Source organism: Oryctolagus cuniculus, chromosome 8 (assembly GCF_964237555.1).
Source record: "Oryctolagus cuniculus chromosome 8, mOryCun1.1, whole genome shotgun sequence".
NCBI classification, from domain to species: domain Eukaryota; kingdom Metazoa; phylum Chordata; class Mammalia; order Lagomorpha; family Leporidae; genus Oryctolagus; species Oryctolagus cuniculus.
In genome coordinates this window covers 120,965,803-120,983,537 of record NC_091439.1, presented here as the reverse complement: position 1 = coordinate 120,983,537, position 17,735 = coordinate 120,965,803, and the positions used below count along the sequence as shown (strand labels likewise).

The window sequence follows — 17,735 nt, the reverse complement described above, 5'->3', positions numbered from 1 at the left end:
TAGATCTTTAAAAAAAAAAAAGAAAAAGATAAGACATCTAACCTTTCGGATGAGAATTAAACTTTCACTAAATAAAGGACAGTGTATTTGCTGAGCCAGGAACATAGGAGGAGTCTCATTGAAAGGATTCTGGCAAGGAAAGAAAGTGAGGTCCCATCTCCTAGGGCTATGGAAATTGCAGACTAGGTTTCAGGGTTAGAGAGCAGAGGGGGGCTTGCAAAAGGTGCTTTTGGGTGAAATTAATTTCACCTGCTGATCGTGATACTTAAAGCTGCCACATCGTCAGATGTTGCTCTTCTGTCTGAATATGGGGTCACACTTAGACGTCATGAGAACTATTTAGAAATAATGGAAAGCACAATGCAAAGCCAAGAATCAACAGAAACAACAGAAAAAGCACCGCTGTGTCACATCTATGAGGTTTTAAGGATCTCTAGAATTAACATCATTTGTCCTTTACCTCTGTATTTTACTCTGTTTTCATTCTCTTTCTATTTGGAGATAACTTGAGTATTAAAATGGACAGTTACTCACCAGTCTAGTTTTATTGTCTCTTTTTATCTTTGTCCATTTTATTATATATATGTATATGTATATATAATTTTGTTTGAAAGGTAGAATGACAGAGGAAGGGGGGTGGGTATAGAGAGTTATCTTCCATTTGCTAATCCATCCCCAAATGGCCACAGCTGCCCGCTGGGCCAGGCTGAAGTCAGGGTCTCCACGTGGGTGGCAGGACCCTAGCACTCAGACCATCATCTGCTTTTATCCCAAGTGCTTAGCAGGAAGGTGGATCAGAAGTGGAGCAACTGGGACTCAAACTGGTGGTAATATGGGATGCACCACAATGTCAGCCTCTATTTTTGTCCTTTTATAAATTGTTATTTTAGTGGCAGTGAAAGAAAGAGACAGACAGACTTAGAGCTCCCATCTGCTGGCCCAATCCCTAAATGCCCGCAGTGGCTCTTACTTGGCTGGCTGAAACTGGGAACTAGAAATTCAATGCAAGTCTCCCATATGGGTGGCAGGAACCAAATTACTTGAACTGTCACCACTGCTTCTACATTAGTTAGAATCTGGAGTCAGGAGCCAGAGCAGGGAATTGGATGTAGTGTGGGCATGGTGTGTTTTTGTTTTTGTTTTTTTGTAAGCAAGATTTAAGTCAGAGACTTCCAGCCAGAGTGGCCTGGAGGGGGCTCTGAGAGAGACAAAACCCAAAGGGGCTAGTGATACTGGGGTTTCTAAGCACAATTTGGGGGAAGAAGAAAACACTTCTCAGTTTGATATTCAGTTACAAGGCAAGGACAAAACCCATCAAAAGACCTGATCGTAGCTTTTTATCCTGTCTGGCTTGCTCATAATAAAACAAGAGTCATCAGAGGGTGGGATACCTAATTTGTTTTACAGTAAACTGGGAGCTCAAAAGGGTGGAATCACCACCCCCTTGCTATTCTCAAAAGACTGGAAATTCTCAATGAGTGGGGCAGGCACTTTTGACCTTGCTAAAAGGTCTGCACCCTCAGTTTCCACTAGGAGCAACCCTGGCTGCCCATGAACCCATCTGATTCCTCACATTCCTCCCCCTGAAGAATGGACCCTAACTTCTGTTAGGGGTATGGGATGATGACCACTCTGGCTTCTTCAAGCTGAGTATGGGCAAGGTAGGGAACAGCAGTCGAGAGGGTTCCAGCAGGAGGGGGCCTCTTGAGGGGGTGCAGTGCCAGCTCGCAGAAACTGCTTCCCCCTGAGGTTTCATGTTCACGGTGTTTTAACTGATGTCTTAACCACTGGGATAAATGCTTGCCCCTAGTTTTTCTTTACCGATCTACACTGAATGTGTGCCTATAGCTTTTAAGCTAATTATTAAAACAATTCTCCCTATTTTATAAATGGGAGTAGATGCTCATTTGGGAATAAGCGAATTGCTCAGAATATACTCAAATATAAATATATTTGTTGACAAAATATTTGCTTAATATATGAAGAGTGCTGAAATTTAAAAAATTTATGTGGAGATGAATTACCTTTTTATTCAAGTACCTGACTTTTGGTTCCATCTGGAAAATCAAATAATTGCCAATCAGTTAAAAACATCCTATTAATTTATCATGGCTTAAAAGTAGATATTAAACTGCAAAGATTTTTCTAGCTAGGTTATTGTTTACATTAAATGGACATTGTAAGCAGATACAGATCTTGGGGGCCATATTTCCTCTTTCTTGAAGAGTTTGTATTGACAATGCACATGGAAGAGCTATAGTTTTAATCACAGAACATGACGTGAGCCCTCCTGAGCTGATAAAAGGAATCATCGCCAGGCTGCCAAGTTAGGTTGAATATTGCGTCTCTGCATCCAGTTAGGTATCTAAGTCCCCATCAGACTGCTTTCAAACCTTATCTCCATCTTTCCATTAAGGAGAAGACATTCAGTGTGTCCTCCTGAGCAATGCAGCGCTGACCTCTTATCGGTTATGCCACTTCCTGGCCTCAGATAGTTTCTTTAGTATCAAGCAGTTTCTTTTTTTAAATTAAGCTCTTCTTTATGGGCTTACGTTTCATGCTTAATTTCTAAGTAGATTATCTGTTTCAAAAGTAATGTCTTCATACATGAAAATTTTCAAATATTATATATACATAATAAATTAGTTTGCTGCTATTCCTAGGTTGGCTACATGTACATAACTTTCTATAACTCAGGAGAATTCAGAGGGTTTTTGATTATCTGCAAGAGTTTTAGTTCTAGTATTATTCAGAATTCTTTTTGGAACTTATCTCTCACTGTAAGTTAGTTCAGAAAGTACATAGTGGCTATTTCCATCAGTGTATTTTTATATTGCATATAGTTTCTGGTGGATAAAAGGTAATTATAAGGTTCAGTAGTATATAATAAGTTTAATATTTTGTTGTTTAGTAGGACACATTTAATAGGATGAAGCAGCTGATTGATTTTTTAAATTTAATTTAATTTTTTTTGACAGAGTTAGACAGAGAGAGAGACAGAGAGAAAGGTCTTCCTTTTCCATTGGTTCACCCCCTAAATGGCCTCTATGGCTGGCGCGCAGTGCTGATCCTAAGCCAGGAGCCAGGTACTTCCTCCTGGTCCCCCACGCGGGTACAGGGCCCAAGCACCTGGGCCATCCTTCACTGCCTTCCCGGGCCACAGCAGAGAGCTGGACTGGAAGAGGAGCAACTGGGACAGAACCGGCACCCCAACCTGGGCTGGAACCTGGAGTGCCGACGCCGCAGGCAGAGGATTAGCGTAGTGAGCTGAGGCACCGGCGGCTGATTGATTTAACATACAATTATCAGAAGAAAGCCAAGAATTTATTGTAATTTTATGTGGGAGAGTCTTCATCTATGAAATTCAGATGGAGAATTAAGATAGTTTACTGATAATAGGAACTTTCAATTTACCATACATTTAAATTTTTATGAATTTATTTAGAAGTCAGAGACAGATACTGAGGGACACGTAGTGAGACACAGATTGAAGGAAGGGAGGGAGAGAGACAGGGAAAGTATGAATGAATCAGACACATCCTCTGGTTCATTCCTCGAATGCCCACAACACTTAGGTCTGGGGCTGAGGCCGGGACCTGGAGCCGAGTTCAGGCCAGGTCTCGAATGTGTGTGATAGGGACCCAGCCACCTGAGCGATCACCTGCTGCCTCCCAGGGTCTGCATTTGTGCAAGTTTGAATTGGGAGCTAAACTGAGACTCAGACCCAAGGCCTCCAATATGAGATATGGGTGTCTTGTGTGGCATCCAAACGGCTAAGCCAAACATCTGCCCCCATCACCCTAAATTTATATCCATATTTTTGAACACTAAGCAATACAGACAAAGATGATTATTTCAGCACCGTAATGTCTGAGTGTGGTGACCATTGCACTTCTGTGCTGAGAATCAGTCTCAGGCTCACCACGGGTGGGGTATGAGGACCTATGTGCGTGTGCTTAGTGATCATTCAGCATAGTTATGATTGTTGTTATTATCAAGGCTTGTTTCTGCACACTCAACTGAACTTTTAGTTTCCTATCTGCAAATGAGGAATAACACTTCACTCATAGGTCTGGTGTGAAGATTAAATAACACATATGAAGGTTTGAGGATAGTGCTTAGTCCATGGAAAACAGAACAATAATGACAACTTCCAATAATGTGCATCATTAGGGCAGTGTAACTCCTTGACTTCAAATTTTGGAAAACAGTATAAATTGTTTTGTGTTTTCACAGGATATTAACTTGAGTGCTTATTTAAGCATATTAGCCTTTCAGAATGTTTAATGTTAATTACTGTAGTTGTAGACAATTCTTTTTCATTTTAAACATCTTATATTAATTCATGACACTCTGATTTAAATTCCTAAATTAATAATGATGCTTATTATAATGATGATGTCATGATACCGTGATATTACTAAGAACATAAGCTGCAAGTAGTTCTGAACTAAGCTGAACCCCAGAAACATTAAGGCCGCCTGAGTATCTCAGCTACACATGAACAATTAAGAAATGAAATCACTAGCTGTAATTGAAGAAATCATGTTTGGGTATAGCAGGTTTCACAGGAAACCAAAGAAGGTGAATGCAAGGCAACCCCGAATGATAAAATAGTCTGCATTACCTCTTTAGCATCTTAAGAGATAATGACAGTTGAGCTCTGAAGTGTGTTTTCCAGAAACTACATAGAAATACAGCACTATTTTTCAAAATTTCACTTAAGTGAAGCTCTTTTAAGGCCTTTTTATTCTGTGGTAATTAATGAAACTTAAATAACCAGTATGCAAGTATCTTAGTAGATAATATTCTATTCTTATTGCTATTTTAAGCTTTAGTTTATTTATTTGAAAGGCAGAGCAACTGAGAGAGAGAGAGAGAGAGAATGAATCCTGCACTCACTAGTTCGCTCCCTAGATCTCTAAATGGTCATGAGAACAAGGCCTGAGCCAAGGTGAAACCAGAAACAAGGGTCTCTGTCCAGGTCTCATGTGGGCGGCAGGGGCCCTAGTATATGGGCCATCTTCTGTTGCCTTCACAGGCACAGTATCAGGAAGCTGCATAGGGAGCGGAGCAGCCAAGCAGCCAGGACTGAAGCCTCCCTCCAGCAGGGGATGCCAGTGTCACAGGCAGCTGCCTGACCTGATGTGCTGCAGCACGGGCCTCCATTTTCATTCTTACAAAGCTGGACTGTATCAGCCATTAGCACATATGCACTCCAGTGACTGTGGTGACGAGGTCTCAGGGTTGACTGAGCATACTGTATCTGTGGGGACGAGAGGATCTTAGGAATTGCTCAAGTCTATCATGGCATGTTCCTGGGGAAGATGTCCAAATTCAGTAGTGTTGTGCGTGGGGCTAGTTAGCTTCCTGTCCCACACGTCATCATCTGCCACGACAAGGCAGCTTCCAAGCTGCAGCCTTCACGTTCTTGTGTTTTTTTTTTTTTCTATTATTTGCGCCCAGTTTGCTGCACTCAGCAGGACCACCGCCTCCATTTTATGCCTCTAGAGTCCTGACACTATCCTCATGTTAATGAACAGTGATATAATTATCTGCTAATCTTTATGTTGCTTAATTAAATCATGTGTACAAATTTGAACACTTTAGCTTGGCTTCATATGACTGCTTCTCCCCCCATAACCAAAATCTGCTCTGAACTCTTGTCATCATTTAACCATGTCCCATTTAGATTTCTTGGACTAGTGAATTTGCAGTGTTTCCCAGCTTCTTCCTCTTCTTTATTGAGACTTTCTGTTTATTTATTGAAATAGTTCAGCAGTTGCTCCTTTTATAGTAAGTGGTCTTTAAGTGCATGCACAGAAAAACCAGCCCTTGGCAGAGTTCAGCAGGAAGGAAATGACTGTAGAAACTTCACAAGATCAAAGGAATAGCTAACGTTGCTGGTGCTATACACAGTCCAGCTACAAACTCCTGAGCGGAATCTGACTGGTGGAACTGAGGTCAGATGCTCGCTTTATGTCTAAGGTGGTTTCATTTCTATCCCTGGAGTGGAGGCACTGACCCGAGGAGCAACGTCCCGAAGGGGAGGAAGGATGCTACAACAAGGAGGGGGAAAGGCTGCTGGGAGATCGCTCCGTCCCTATGGAAAACGCTCTGCTTCTGGCCCAGTCCTCTTTGTCTCTCCATTCTCTAACCCACTGGAGGTGAGTGTACATTTTCAGATGGGGGCAGACATCTGGCCTACTAGTTAGAGTGCTGGTAAAGACCCTGATGTGCCATCTCAGAGCGTGTGGGTCCTGGAACAAGCTCCAGCCCCTGAGCAGCTCCAGCTGATCCAGATCCTGGCAGGCAGTGGTGAAGGCTAGTTGGCTTCCTTAGGGGAGCCTGGGTTGAGTTCTCAACTCCTGGCTTTCCCTTGGCTCAGGCCCTGTTACTGTGGGCATTTAGGAAGTGCACCAGTGGATGGGAGCTCTGTCCGTCTGTCTCTCTGCCTGTCAACAAATGAAAACAAATAAATTTTAAAAATCTCCAAACTAATTTTAGTTTTATAAAGTAAATGTTTTTGCTCTTTTCTGCTATTTTCACTTAATGATATGGTTTTTTTTTTTTTGATAAGCAAGTCATTCACTACTCTTACAGTATTAAAACTCTGTGTGTTCTTATACTTTGGTCATAGTAACTGTGATTTTTATGACCTAATAATGTTATTAAGAAATAAAATGTTTTAGTAAAGTAGAGGGATATTTGTGTTTGGGGGGGGTGGAGATAAATAATATCAAGCAGATTTATTCTTTTTCCTCTCAGAATATGTGCAAATGTCTTTATTAAAATAGCTTGTACAATTAATTCAGAATATTTAGGCCATAATAAATACATTCATTCTATTCATCTCACCTTTTCTTTTTTAAAAGTTTAATTATTTTATTTGAGTAGAGTACTTCAATAATTAAATGATGGGGTAAACATATAGCTGAGTGATTTCTCTGCCAGTGAGAAATTCTGTATCCCACATTGGGGTACCTGGGTTCAATTCCCTGCATATTTTCTCTCTCTCTCTCTCCTTTTTTCTCTCCCTCTTTCTTCCTCCCTCTGTCACTCTGCCTTTCAAATAAATAATTGCATCTTTAAAAAAAAAAGAGCTAGCCCCTACCAAAACTATTAAACTATTTAGGTACAAATCATAAATCCAAGTATTTCAGTTAGACAAAGCTGATGGGCTTCTATAACATACACTACCAAAAACTCACAGATGCATTTCTAAAGAGCATCCTTGTCTCATTTTTTGTTAATACATTTCATTATGTTGGCCAACGCTCAATACATTGAAATAAACAACCAGTCATAGCAGACCAGTGAGATTAATCTGTGCTTGCAGCCAAGAAACAAAGCCAATTATCAAGAAATAAATTTAACACAGGCCATGTGAACAAAATATGGTTATCTGAACTGAGTAAAAATGTTCATATTGCTCAGAGATTAAGAATAACATGCATTAAAAACAAAAAAGGTGATCAGAATTAAGTAGAAATGAAATGAGATTGGGTGTACATGAAAAGGATTTAACCAGAGAACCAAAAAATTAATCAATGTCTCTGTCTCTCTTTGTCATCCTACCTAGTTTCTTTCTATATACTTAGGTAAACAGCATTATTAAATCACACTAAAATAAAAAATAAGAATTTTAGTGAATGTGTAAAACAGAATAAAAATAAGCAAGCTCTAAGAAATGATGTGATATTGGAGCACAGAAGGGACAGGCCGCGAGGTCAAGAGGAAACCAAACACAAGGACCTATGTCAAGTTGAGGGGATGAATGACTCAATGAGTGTGTCACATGTGTTCCGCAGGTTGAACCTGAATGGAAACCGCAAAAAAAGTTGATAATATCTGAATGTTAAAAATAGCACATAAAATATATGTACAACGAGTGTAATAGAGGATTAAAAAATCCATTCTTACATTTATTAAACATAAAATAATGGGGAAATACAGAGGCTAAAATTCACAAGCATGCCAGAGGGAGGGAAAGATGATGTGGCTTGCTGCCTATAGCATTCTACATGACATAAATATAGAAGAAAACAGAGTCCTCTTTTTAAAATTAATGGGAAGCAAATTACCACCCAAAGTTAAACACTCATTTAAATTATAATCTGAGAGCATGGGAAATAATTACAGATCCACGAAGAGATGTTTTCACCCTCCGATCTCTTCTGAAACAACTACTAAAAGGTATACTTGGAAAGAAAATAAAATAAAATCTAAGGGTAGAGTAAAATGCAAAGGAAAGTGATGAATTTGGGTAAATTACTGAAATTGGTCAAATATGTTGGGGAATTTTGACTCTAAAAATATGAAGAGAGAGATGGAATCCATATGCCTAATGTTTTGAACCTAACAAGTCAGAAGCACAATGCATTTGCGATCTGTAGGTAGCAGTTGGTAAGTAATTAAAGACTGCTAAGATCCAGAAGTGTTGGGAGAATCGATGGTGAAAGCATACTCTTTTCTTTGTATAAAGAATTAACTCAGTCTGTAAAATGTGCCATTGTCAGTGATAATGCACCATCTATGATCTGGCGCTTCGTGGCTGCACTTTGCCCAGTTGATTGTTTCTATGCAGTTTTCCCTAGAACCAGAACTTCAGACTTTTCTCTGGGTACATGGCTTCCTAGATGAAAATTTAAATTTCTTACTCTCCTTGGAAGCTAGTGTAGCCATATGACTAAGCTCTGGCCAAATGGAATGATATTGAAATGTCACATTTATCCTTTGGCAATTGTATATAACCAGAACTCAAGGGTTCCTAATGGACCATAAATACTAAGCCAGTTGCCAAGAATGACAGAACAAGATAAGGGTGGCCTGAGGCTGCGACACCATATAGCCTCATTCTTTTCCCAGACAGCTTAAATTTCTATTTTATGTAAGGTTACAATGATTTTGTTAAAACCAAATTATTTCTATCTTACATAAGTAGACTTATTCTTGAGAGATACAAATCGTTAGTCAATTAAAAAATTTAAAAGGAGTGGGATGAAGAGAATATTACCACTCAATAGCATGTAGCAAAAGAGAGAAATAAATGCCTGGTAGATAAAACAGAACATAGGAAGACAAAGAGTTCAAGCATGTGGGGATCAGAAGAAGTATAAACATATTTGTTGAAAACAAATCTAGATAATTTTTTAAAACCAAAGATCTAAAACAACACATCATTTTGATAATAGATAAATGATATTTACCAGTAACAAGACAAAGAAAGAACAGGCATTATCTAGTGACGAAAGGCGTTCTTTTCCAAGAAACGTCAAGCGTCGTGAGGTTGCACGCACCGAGCTACATAATCTTTGTTCCACCATGCAAACATAGACAGAATTAATGAGAAAATGTATAACAACTGCAAGCATGACGTGGAAACAACCCATTGCAATCAGAAACACTGCAGAGCAAGTAGATGATGTTCCAACTTGTGAACAATGGGAAGAGGTTGTTCAGAATGGGGTGGGTTACGTAAGTAGGAAACCTGGCCTTTTCCTAGGGAGTTGGTGAAGACTTCCTTGATGAATGACATTTCAAAAAATATGTCGAGAATAACTAGGAATTAATCAAGGTGAGGGGGTGGACAAAGCCAAGGCAGAGGAATGTGAATGATTTGATTAGAGACAGAGGAGAAAAATTACACGATTGAAGGCTGGGAAATTCCGCACAAATCATATCATATAAGCTCTTCTCTGATCCTCTCCAGTTTACCTCAAAATGTCATATTTGAGAAAAGAAAATATCTTCAGCTCAAAAATAAAAGCCAGGAAATTTGAGAAAGACAGCAGATGCAGGGACTTACTTTTCAATCAATGTTATATACTTTTTTTTTTTTTTGACAGGCAGAGTTAGACAGTGAGAGAAAGAAAGAGAGAAAGGTCTTCCTTCCATTGGTTCACCCCGCAGTGGCCACTACAGCTGGCGCTGCGCTGATCTGAAGCCAGGAGCCAGGTGCTTCCTCCTGGTCTCCCATGCAAGTGCAGGGCCCAAGCACCTGGGCCATCCTCCACTGCACTCCCGGGCCACAGCAGAGAGCTGGACTGGAAGAGGAGCAGCCAGGACAGAACTGGCATCCCAACCGGGACTAGAACCTGGAGTACTGGTGCCGCAGCCGGGGGATTAGCCTAGTGAGCTTTGGCGCCGGCCAATGCTGTATACTTTCAAATAAAACAGGATTAAATTTAACCGCATGATGAATGATGTTCAAAATGTATACAATGTTTAGATGCAAAATAGTGTATTATAATCAGCTATCGCCATTCACTTTTAGAGAAATTCTTGCATTTTAGTCCTTTCCTTTACCTTTAGTAATAGCAAACAGTAGATTTTGGAATTTGTGATTTGCCACTAATGATACTAAAGTGTGCTTAGTGCTATTATCAGAATTATTCAGAGACTATGTCTAAAATTTTTTTAAGATTTATTTTATTTACTTGAAAGACAGAGTGACAGAGAGTGGGAGACACAGAAAGATAGGGACAGACAAGAGGGAGAATGATCTTCAATCTACTGGTTCACTCCCCAAATGGCTGCGTTGGCAGAAGCCGGCTGGATGGAAGCCAAGAGCGAGGAGCTTCTTCTGAGTCTCCCATGAGGGTGGCAGGGACCCAAGTAACCAGGCCTTTTTCCACTGCTTTCCCAGATACATTAGCAGGAAGCTGGAATAGAAATGGAGCAACGAAGACTCAAGCTGGTATTCTGATCTGGGATGCAGGTGTTGCAAACAGTGCTTAACCCACTGTGCCACAACACAGGTCTCCAAACGTTTGTATGTAACAAAGGAATCACTCCAACATCATCTTTTGTGTCTCAGAGAGATTCCACTAGGCAGGGTCTTTCCAGAGGTTTTTCCTTATGTTACTATCTTAAAGAATTCTTTTTAGAGATTGTATAATATTCTTTAGTACAGTTGCCTGACCATCTGTTTGTTGCTGAGGGTTGGGAAGTATGGTGTGGTGTGGTGTGGTTAGTGACCTGACATATACGACAGGTAAGCTATTCCAGCATTTTCACTGAATTGCATGAGTTCACATGGGAGGATTATCCTCACTGTTCCTTCCTTCCCCGTGTCCTGTGACTACTTAACCTTAACGCGGCGCCACACACCTTCAGCATCATTTGGTTACGTATGTTGATTATGTATGTGTGTTCTTACACTTTGAGTGTAAGAAAGGATGAAGAGGCTAACTATATTTTAAAAACACGAGCTTCGGGGAGATGTACATTTTGGGTGTACAGCTTTGGAATAATGTGCTCTTGGTCAGCAGTTCCTGGCGATATGACTGTTGTGAAAGGCTGTACTTCTGCCTTTGGTTGTAACAGTTCTAAGAATCACACGTGCAAGAGGAAACCCTTGCATGATCAAGTAAGTAAGTTTCTGTCAATGCTAATATTAATTATTTCATTAATTGATTTGTATCTCTGTGTGTATATATATACATATATATGTCATGTGAACAGGTAAATATCAGTTCTAAAGTAAACCTGTATTATACTGCCATTGCTTTAAGCTTCAAAAAGGCCTTGCCCACATATTAATATATTCAGGGCTACAGATGTAGTGGATTTTCACCTTTTGGCTTGCGATTCTGTCAGCCTTGCGATGTCTGTTGTCATTGATGTACAGTTATGGTAGCTTGGCTCACTGGCTAATGGGGAAATTTGAAGCTTGAAGCCCGGGTGAAACCTTCTGGAAATGGGCAGGGTTACCTAAGGGGGTGAAGAATTTTCCACACCAGTCATAAATGAGTGAGTGATCACTGAACACAAGATGAAAAAATGTGGGCTAATTTAGCCAGAGGATAAAAAGGAATTTTGAAATCTGTTATCTACTCACACCTCGTCCACTCCTAGAGGACCGTCCACATAGCTTTCCTCCCACCCTGTTATCCCCAGTCATCCAGCCTTGTGCTTTCCTAGGCCCTAATCAGCCCCCAGGTAGATTTTTATGACATAGACATCAGTCTAGGAAAGTAAGAATTTGTAATTCTGCCGTGAAAGAATAAGCGCAAGTTCAAGCATTTAAGAGGCAAAAATGATAAAATATAGTTTTATAAATACAAGTTTTTTTAAATTGCATAATATACTATTAGATGGATTGTTAAGACACAGCTAATTACACTGTTCAAATCCAACTGAAGAACATTTTCATATCCATTTTTTATGTCTTGCCTATTGATGATCTCAAAGCTTGTTCCTTGACATGTACTTGTTGTGTCACAAGGAGCTTTCAGGGCATTTAATACATACTTTAACAAGAAGAAATGAGTAAAATTTTTAATTCATAACATTGCATGTTATTTAATTCTGATCCTTTTGCACGATTAAAGCTGCTCTTTTTACCTGGAAGTAAAAAGAATGCTTTTGGAAATAATTTAAACAGTGAATGCTAAAGTGATACTTTTGATAGCTTATTTTTAACTTTTCTCTCTTTTTTTAAGAAACCTTTCATTTTCATTTGGAATTTTTCAGAAATCAGCATACTGGTAGGTATAGGTGCCTCGGCCCTTTGCGAGGCTTCCATCATCTACGTCTCTCAGGACACATTTTCAAGCAAGTGGCTTGTTTGTGCAGGGTCAGGAATAGCATGCCAGCCCGAGTCTAGTGCCATCTAGTTCTTCAACCAGTAAGTAGGAGTAGGTAATGAAAGGGATTTTAGTGGGAATTATGCACAAAGGTGTGTACAAGGGGCCCCTCAAGGATAGGTGAGGCACCCACCCGGGGTCTAGCAGCGAAGAAAGTTGTCACACCTTGTGTCTTAAGAGACATGGGGGACCCAGTGTAAATTGTAACCATGGGACAGTCTCAATCCCGTAGCCGTGATCAGAGACTTGCAGAATGGAGTCTCCAGGAGAGAAAAGGTAGACATATATTTTGACTTCGTTCTTCCAGTCCCTTTCGAGAGGGGAAGGAATCTAAGATGATACATTTCAAAAACCTCTGACTGATAGCACAGAGCAAGACAGAGATGGCCTGTGTGTGCAGAGAACGTCCAGCCCAACCTGCTGCCTTTCCCTCTTATCGAAGAGTCTTACCTTTTCTCTTGCTCTTTTCTCCAGATGTGAAAATTACTAAGTCCTGGGGACCCCATCACATCACTGGGAGAGACTGCCAATTTTGTCACCCTCCTTACAGAACCAAACACAGAATATTATCCACCACCAGTTCTCTTCATGTATGGTAGAGGAGGAAAATGGAGAATAGGGAGAGGAGGAGGGGAGAGGGAGAGGAGAGGGAGAAGAAGAAAGGGAGAGAGGAGGGGAGGGAAGAGAGGGAGAGGGAGGACAGGGAGAGAGAGGAGAGGGAAAAGAAATGATCGTGGAACCATTGCTACCAAAAGGCTCTTCTCTGTCAAGAAGACTGCATAGTTAGCCGTAGCCCCCTATTTCCACGTCCATTCCTGCCCCCTCCACTCTCCTGAGTGCTCGCCCATAACTTCTGGTGTGTCTGATTACTCCTTCCTTCTTTAACCTCGTGTGATGCTGCAAATACTAATTCCCGAAGGCTCTCAATGATGTCACCACCTTCATTTGGTGGTGGCAGGAGCCAACTGAGCAGCATGTCAGATAATGCAGCCTGGAAGACCACCCAAATGGCTCCTCTGGTTTCCAGCCCCAGTCTTCATGTCCATGATGTTGTGAGAGGCCGTCTGGGCAGAAGCAGGGGCCAAATAGTTTGCCTGAAGCAGTCTCATGTTGGAAGCCCTGCAGGGACCTCTGGTTCTGGCAGTTTGGGCCTTGTGAGGCAAAGGGAACACCATTGGTTAGTATGGGCTGAATGGAGAACTGCTTAGCGAGTTCTGTGTCTCTGTACATGTCACCACGGTTACAGCACACGAGGACTTGCTGAACAAAAACTAGGAAGACAGGAGGGAAATCCTTGGAGGACTAGGTAAAGAGCTAACCAACGTCAGGGGACTGAGAACTCTCAGTGGCACTTAGCAGAACAAGATTATCTGCTCATTCTATGTCACAATATTCCTCCCACTGAACTCCTGTCCAAATCATCCAGTCTTACTCTTTCCAGATCAGCAAGCCTGTATACGCCCACCGCCCACGATGTAGAGTCCATCCGTCACTCAAGACGTATCTCCCCTCCCACACAGTGGCTGATGGTGTGTAATAATGGAATGAGTCTACATGTTAGAAACTGCCCCATGTATAATGAGCCAGCTGTGCCTGGTTGTTATTGATTGTCCCTGATCAGGCCCTGGAGACAAGTGGAAGAATAGACAAGTCGAGAATAATTGACAGCAAAAGAGGGTATGTTTCACATGAAAACGCTAGGTTTTTGGACTATTATGGATTGGATTGTAAGGTTTAAGTACCAGGCTGTGTGCATCTCAGCTTAGATCTGTTGTCAGAGCTTTCCTTTGCTCCTTGCCCTACTTAGAAATTCAGTGCCGTGAGTTACACAGTAGGGGGGTCGGGGCAGCCCATCCCAATGAGGTGGGGCTGTCATACTGCTCTCCACACTGACAGGCTCCTGGAAGCTTTACCAGTGTGACAAGCCTGACAGTGTGTGCAATGTTTATCTCCTATTTTTGATAAGTAAATGAATTACTGAGTTGTAGAAGAATATCACGGTAGTCCAGGTATTGTTCTTATTAGTTTTATTATTAAAGATAAAGCCTAATTATAGGATAAGTAGGGTCCAAGGGACTTAAACAGTTAAAATGTCCATTTTAATGATTGTGACATTGAGAAAGATGTAGGTATGACCGTGCCTGGTTGTTTGGATGCTCTGTGGGTTCCTGTGTGCCATAGTTATCTTGTTTGGGTTGCTGTTTGGTGCCCCCTGGTGGTGACAGTGTCAACACTGGATTGGACCCATCTGGATCATCTGTCACTGCCTGGGCATTGACTGTTCTTACTCCACCATCTCTTCCCACTCCATCAGACCGATTTTGGAGCATTCTTCCTTTGTAGTTGTTTTGCTTGTATTAGTGGTTAATAGTCAAGTGTGTGCAGGGCTGCGGGGAACCTGTGCTCTGGTCACTGGGGCAGAGGCCTGGCCACACACAGCTCTGGCCTCTCCCCAGTGTGCATCTTGGAGGCCCACTATCTCACTGAAATGGAAGCCTTGGAGTGAGTGGCTATTGTAGGCTAAGTCTGAAATTGTTCAACGTTGCATTCTTTATGCTCTACCAATTGGAACTGAGCCACAGGATTGCAATTCTTTAGTAAAGGAGGCCAGAGAATGTGACTAGATGATGTTTTCAGGTAAAGAAGAAATGGCATTGGGTAACTGCCAGTACATCCCTGAGGTGTATATGTCCATAGTGTGCAAATAAATGCCTTTGTGTCTACAGGTACAAAGATTGGAGAAAATATGATTTGTGATTTAATATTTTTCCATCTAAAGTTTAGAATAAAAAATGCAAATATTTTAAAATAGAAAACTGTACATTGGAGTATCGAGGGAACAGCAAGTACACAAGCTATTTTGTTTATCATATATTATGTAAATATAATTTTATACACTTAATGTTCTTATAAATTCATGATTATATAATGTGTATAATAGATATGATATACCTATATATTTATGTGTCTGTTAGTAACTACAATAAGTGGAAAAAACACAGAAACCAGTCAGTTTGCATCATTTTGCCAGAATCCTGAAACTTGTTTGCAACAGGAGTCAGGTTCATCTCTTCTTTTGGAACAGAGGTCTCAGTAGAGGCCTCCAATGTCAGAGGCAATGAAATGGGTGTCAGAGACCCGGGGATTTGAAAGCCTAAAGCAAAACGCAAGCCTACGTACTTGGACAGTGCACAGAGATTGTGAAATTGCCTTTACCAGCCTTCACTCTTAAGTTTTTTTTTTAAAGATTTATTTATGTATTTGAAAGAGTTACACAGAGAGAGAAGGAGAGGCAGAGAGAGGGAGGACTTCCATCCGCTGGTTCACTCCCCACATGGCCGCAATGGCAGGAGCTACGCTGATCCAAAGTAAGGAGCCAGGAACGTCCTCCGAGTCTTTCCATGTGGGTGCAGGGGCCCAAGGACTTGGGCCATCTTCTACTGCTTTCCCAGGCCACAGCAGAGAGCTGTATCAGAAGAGGAACAGCCGGGATTCGAACCGGCACCCATAAGGGATGCCGGCACTGCAGGCGGCGCCTTTACCCACTATGCTGCAGCACTGGCCCCCACTCTACCTTTTAAAAGAGAAGTAATCAGTGATGAAGGCTGATTAGGGAGAGTTGGCCTTCCTTGTAAAGGGTCTGTGCATGCTGTGGTGACCATCCTCTTCTCTCCACACTTGGTGGTGGAAGGAAGGAGAGCTGTTCTCTGTCATTTCGGTGAGTTTCCTGGTGGACCCTTTATCCTCAGTGACACGAGGACTTGCATTGCCATAGGGCTGCCTGTCCTAAGGATAAATGCCCACAGAAGTTTCTGCCTCTGGGTCTAGCAAGGTAAAACTGAGGTGTCTCCACTGAGCTGGAACAGACCTTCCATCGAAGTTCAGGCTCATGCCTGCATTGACTGGGCACTCTGCTGGCAGGAGTTAGCATAGACAGCTGGGGAGGAGAGAGAGGATCCCAGATGAGAGGTGGATGATGGGAGGCAGGTTCTCAGAGGAGGATGGGCAGCCCAGAGTGGACATCCATGGGGAACCTGGCACGTGTGGAGAGGTGCAGATGAGTCTGTTCTGCAGGACAATGTCCACAAGAACCACTGTGGTACTGAAGGCCTGGCATCCTGCTCCACTATTTTTTTTTTCTTTTAGGCCAATGGCTCTAGAAATGATGAAGAATAATGAATGAGTACAGGATAAGAGGGAGAAGACACAAACTTTCCTTTTTCTACTCCAGAAATCCAAAATTGAAGCAGGACCCCTGCTGGAGAATGAGTGTAAAATATGGACTTTCTAAGTTGCAGAATAATTAAACTGCGCTGGGTGAGTAATTCATGTAAAAATAGTTAAAATTACTCTTTGAATTTTTACTCGAAAATGGGAAATATTAGCCTCAAGGAACAAATTTAACATTGCAAAGACCCTGAGAATTGAGTGAAGCATCAAGTTTTTCCTTGCACTCTATCCAAGATCATTCAGTATGCAAGTTACATATTGGTATTAGCAGAAGAAGGTGAACTGGACTGTGTGGGAAAAGTGCAGTCTTGTCAGTCAGTCTATACATTTGTTTACTTCCCAAGTCTCCAAAAAATAAAAATCTCCTTATGAGTTCCTTAATGACATAACAATAGCAACTGTACAATCTAGTTTATAGTTTAATTCCATGATCAGATACTAATTGAATAAAATAATTTGATTTAAAATTATTTGGGTCGGGGCAGGCGCCGTGGCTCACTTGGTTAATCCTCCGCCTGTGGCGCCGGCATCCCATATGGGCGCCGGGTTCTGGTCCTGGTTGCTCCTGTTCCAGTCCAGCTCTCTGCTGTGGCCTGGGAAGGCAATGGAGGATGGCCCAAGTGCTTGGGCCCCTGCACCCGCATGGGAGACTAGGAGGAAGCACCTGGCTCTTGGCTTCAGATCAGCACAGCGCCAGCCATAGTAGCCATTTGGGGAGTGAACCAACGAAAGGAAGACCTTTCTCTCTGTCTCTCTCTCTCTCTGTGTGTCTAACTCTACCTGTCAAATAAATTTAAAAAAATTATTTGGGTGTTAAATCTTTCAGTTGCCTCCTGATTCATTTTTTCTGAGATGGTGGTAGATTGGGCATATGGGAAGGAGAAGGATGAACTTAGCTCTGTTGGCTACAGGCTG

The 17,735-nt window shown here is 41.6% G+C and overlaps 1 protein-coding gene across 12 annotated transcripts in view; it reads left to right on the top strand.

The window, feature by feature from the left end:
- LOC108175735 (tolloid-like protein 1) overlaps positions 1-17,735 on the top strand; it is a 302,561-nt gene that overhangs the window by 214,521 nt on the left and 70,305 nt on the right. Inside the window, exon 17 of one of the 12 annotated variants that reach the window (XM_070048145.1) lies at positions 16,737-16,766. The exons of the other annotated variants lie outside the window; for them this stretch is intronic. Within the exon in view, the coding sequence (XP_069904246.1) occupies positions 16,737-16,750 (14 nt within the window). The 3' untranslated portion in view covers positions 16,751-16,766. Of the gene's footprint in view, positions 1-16,736; positions 16,767-17,735 lie in introns of those variants that run through there. 12 annotated transcript variants of the gene reach the window in all.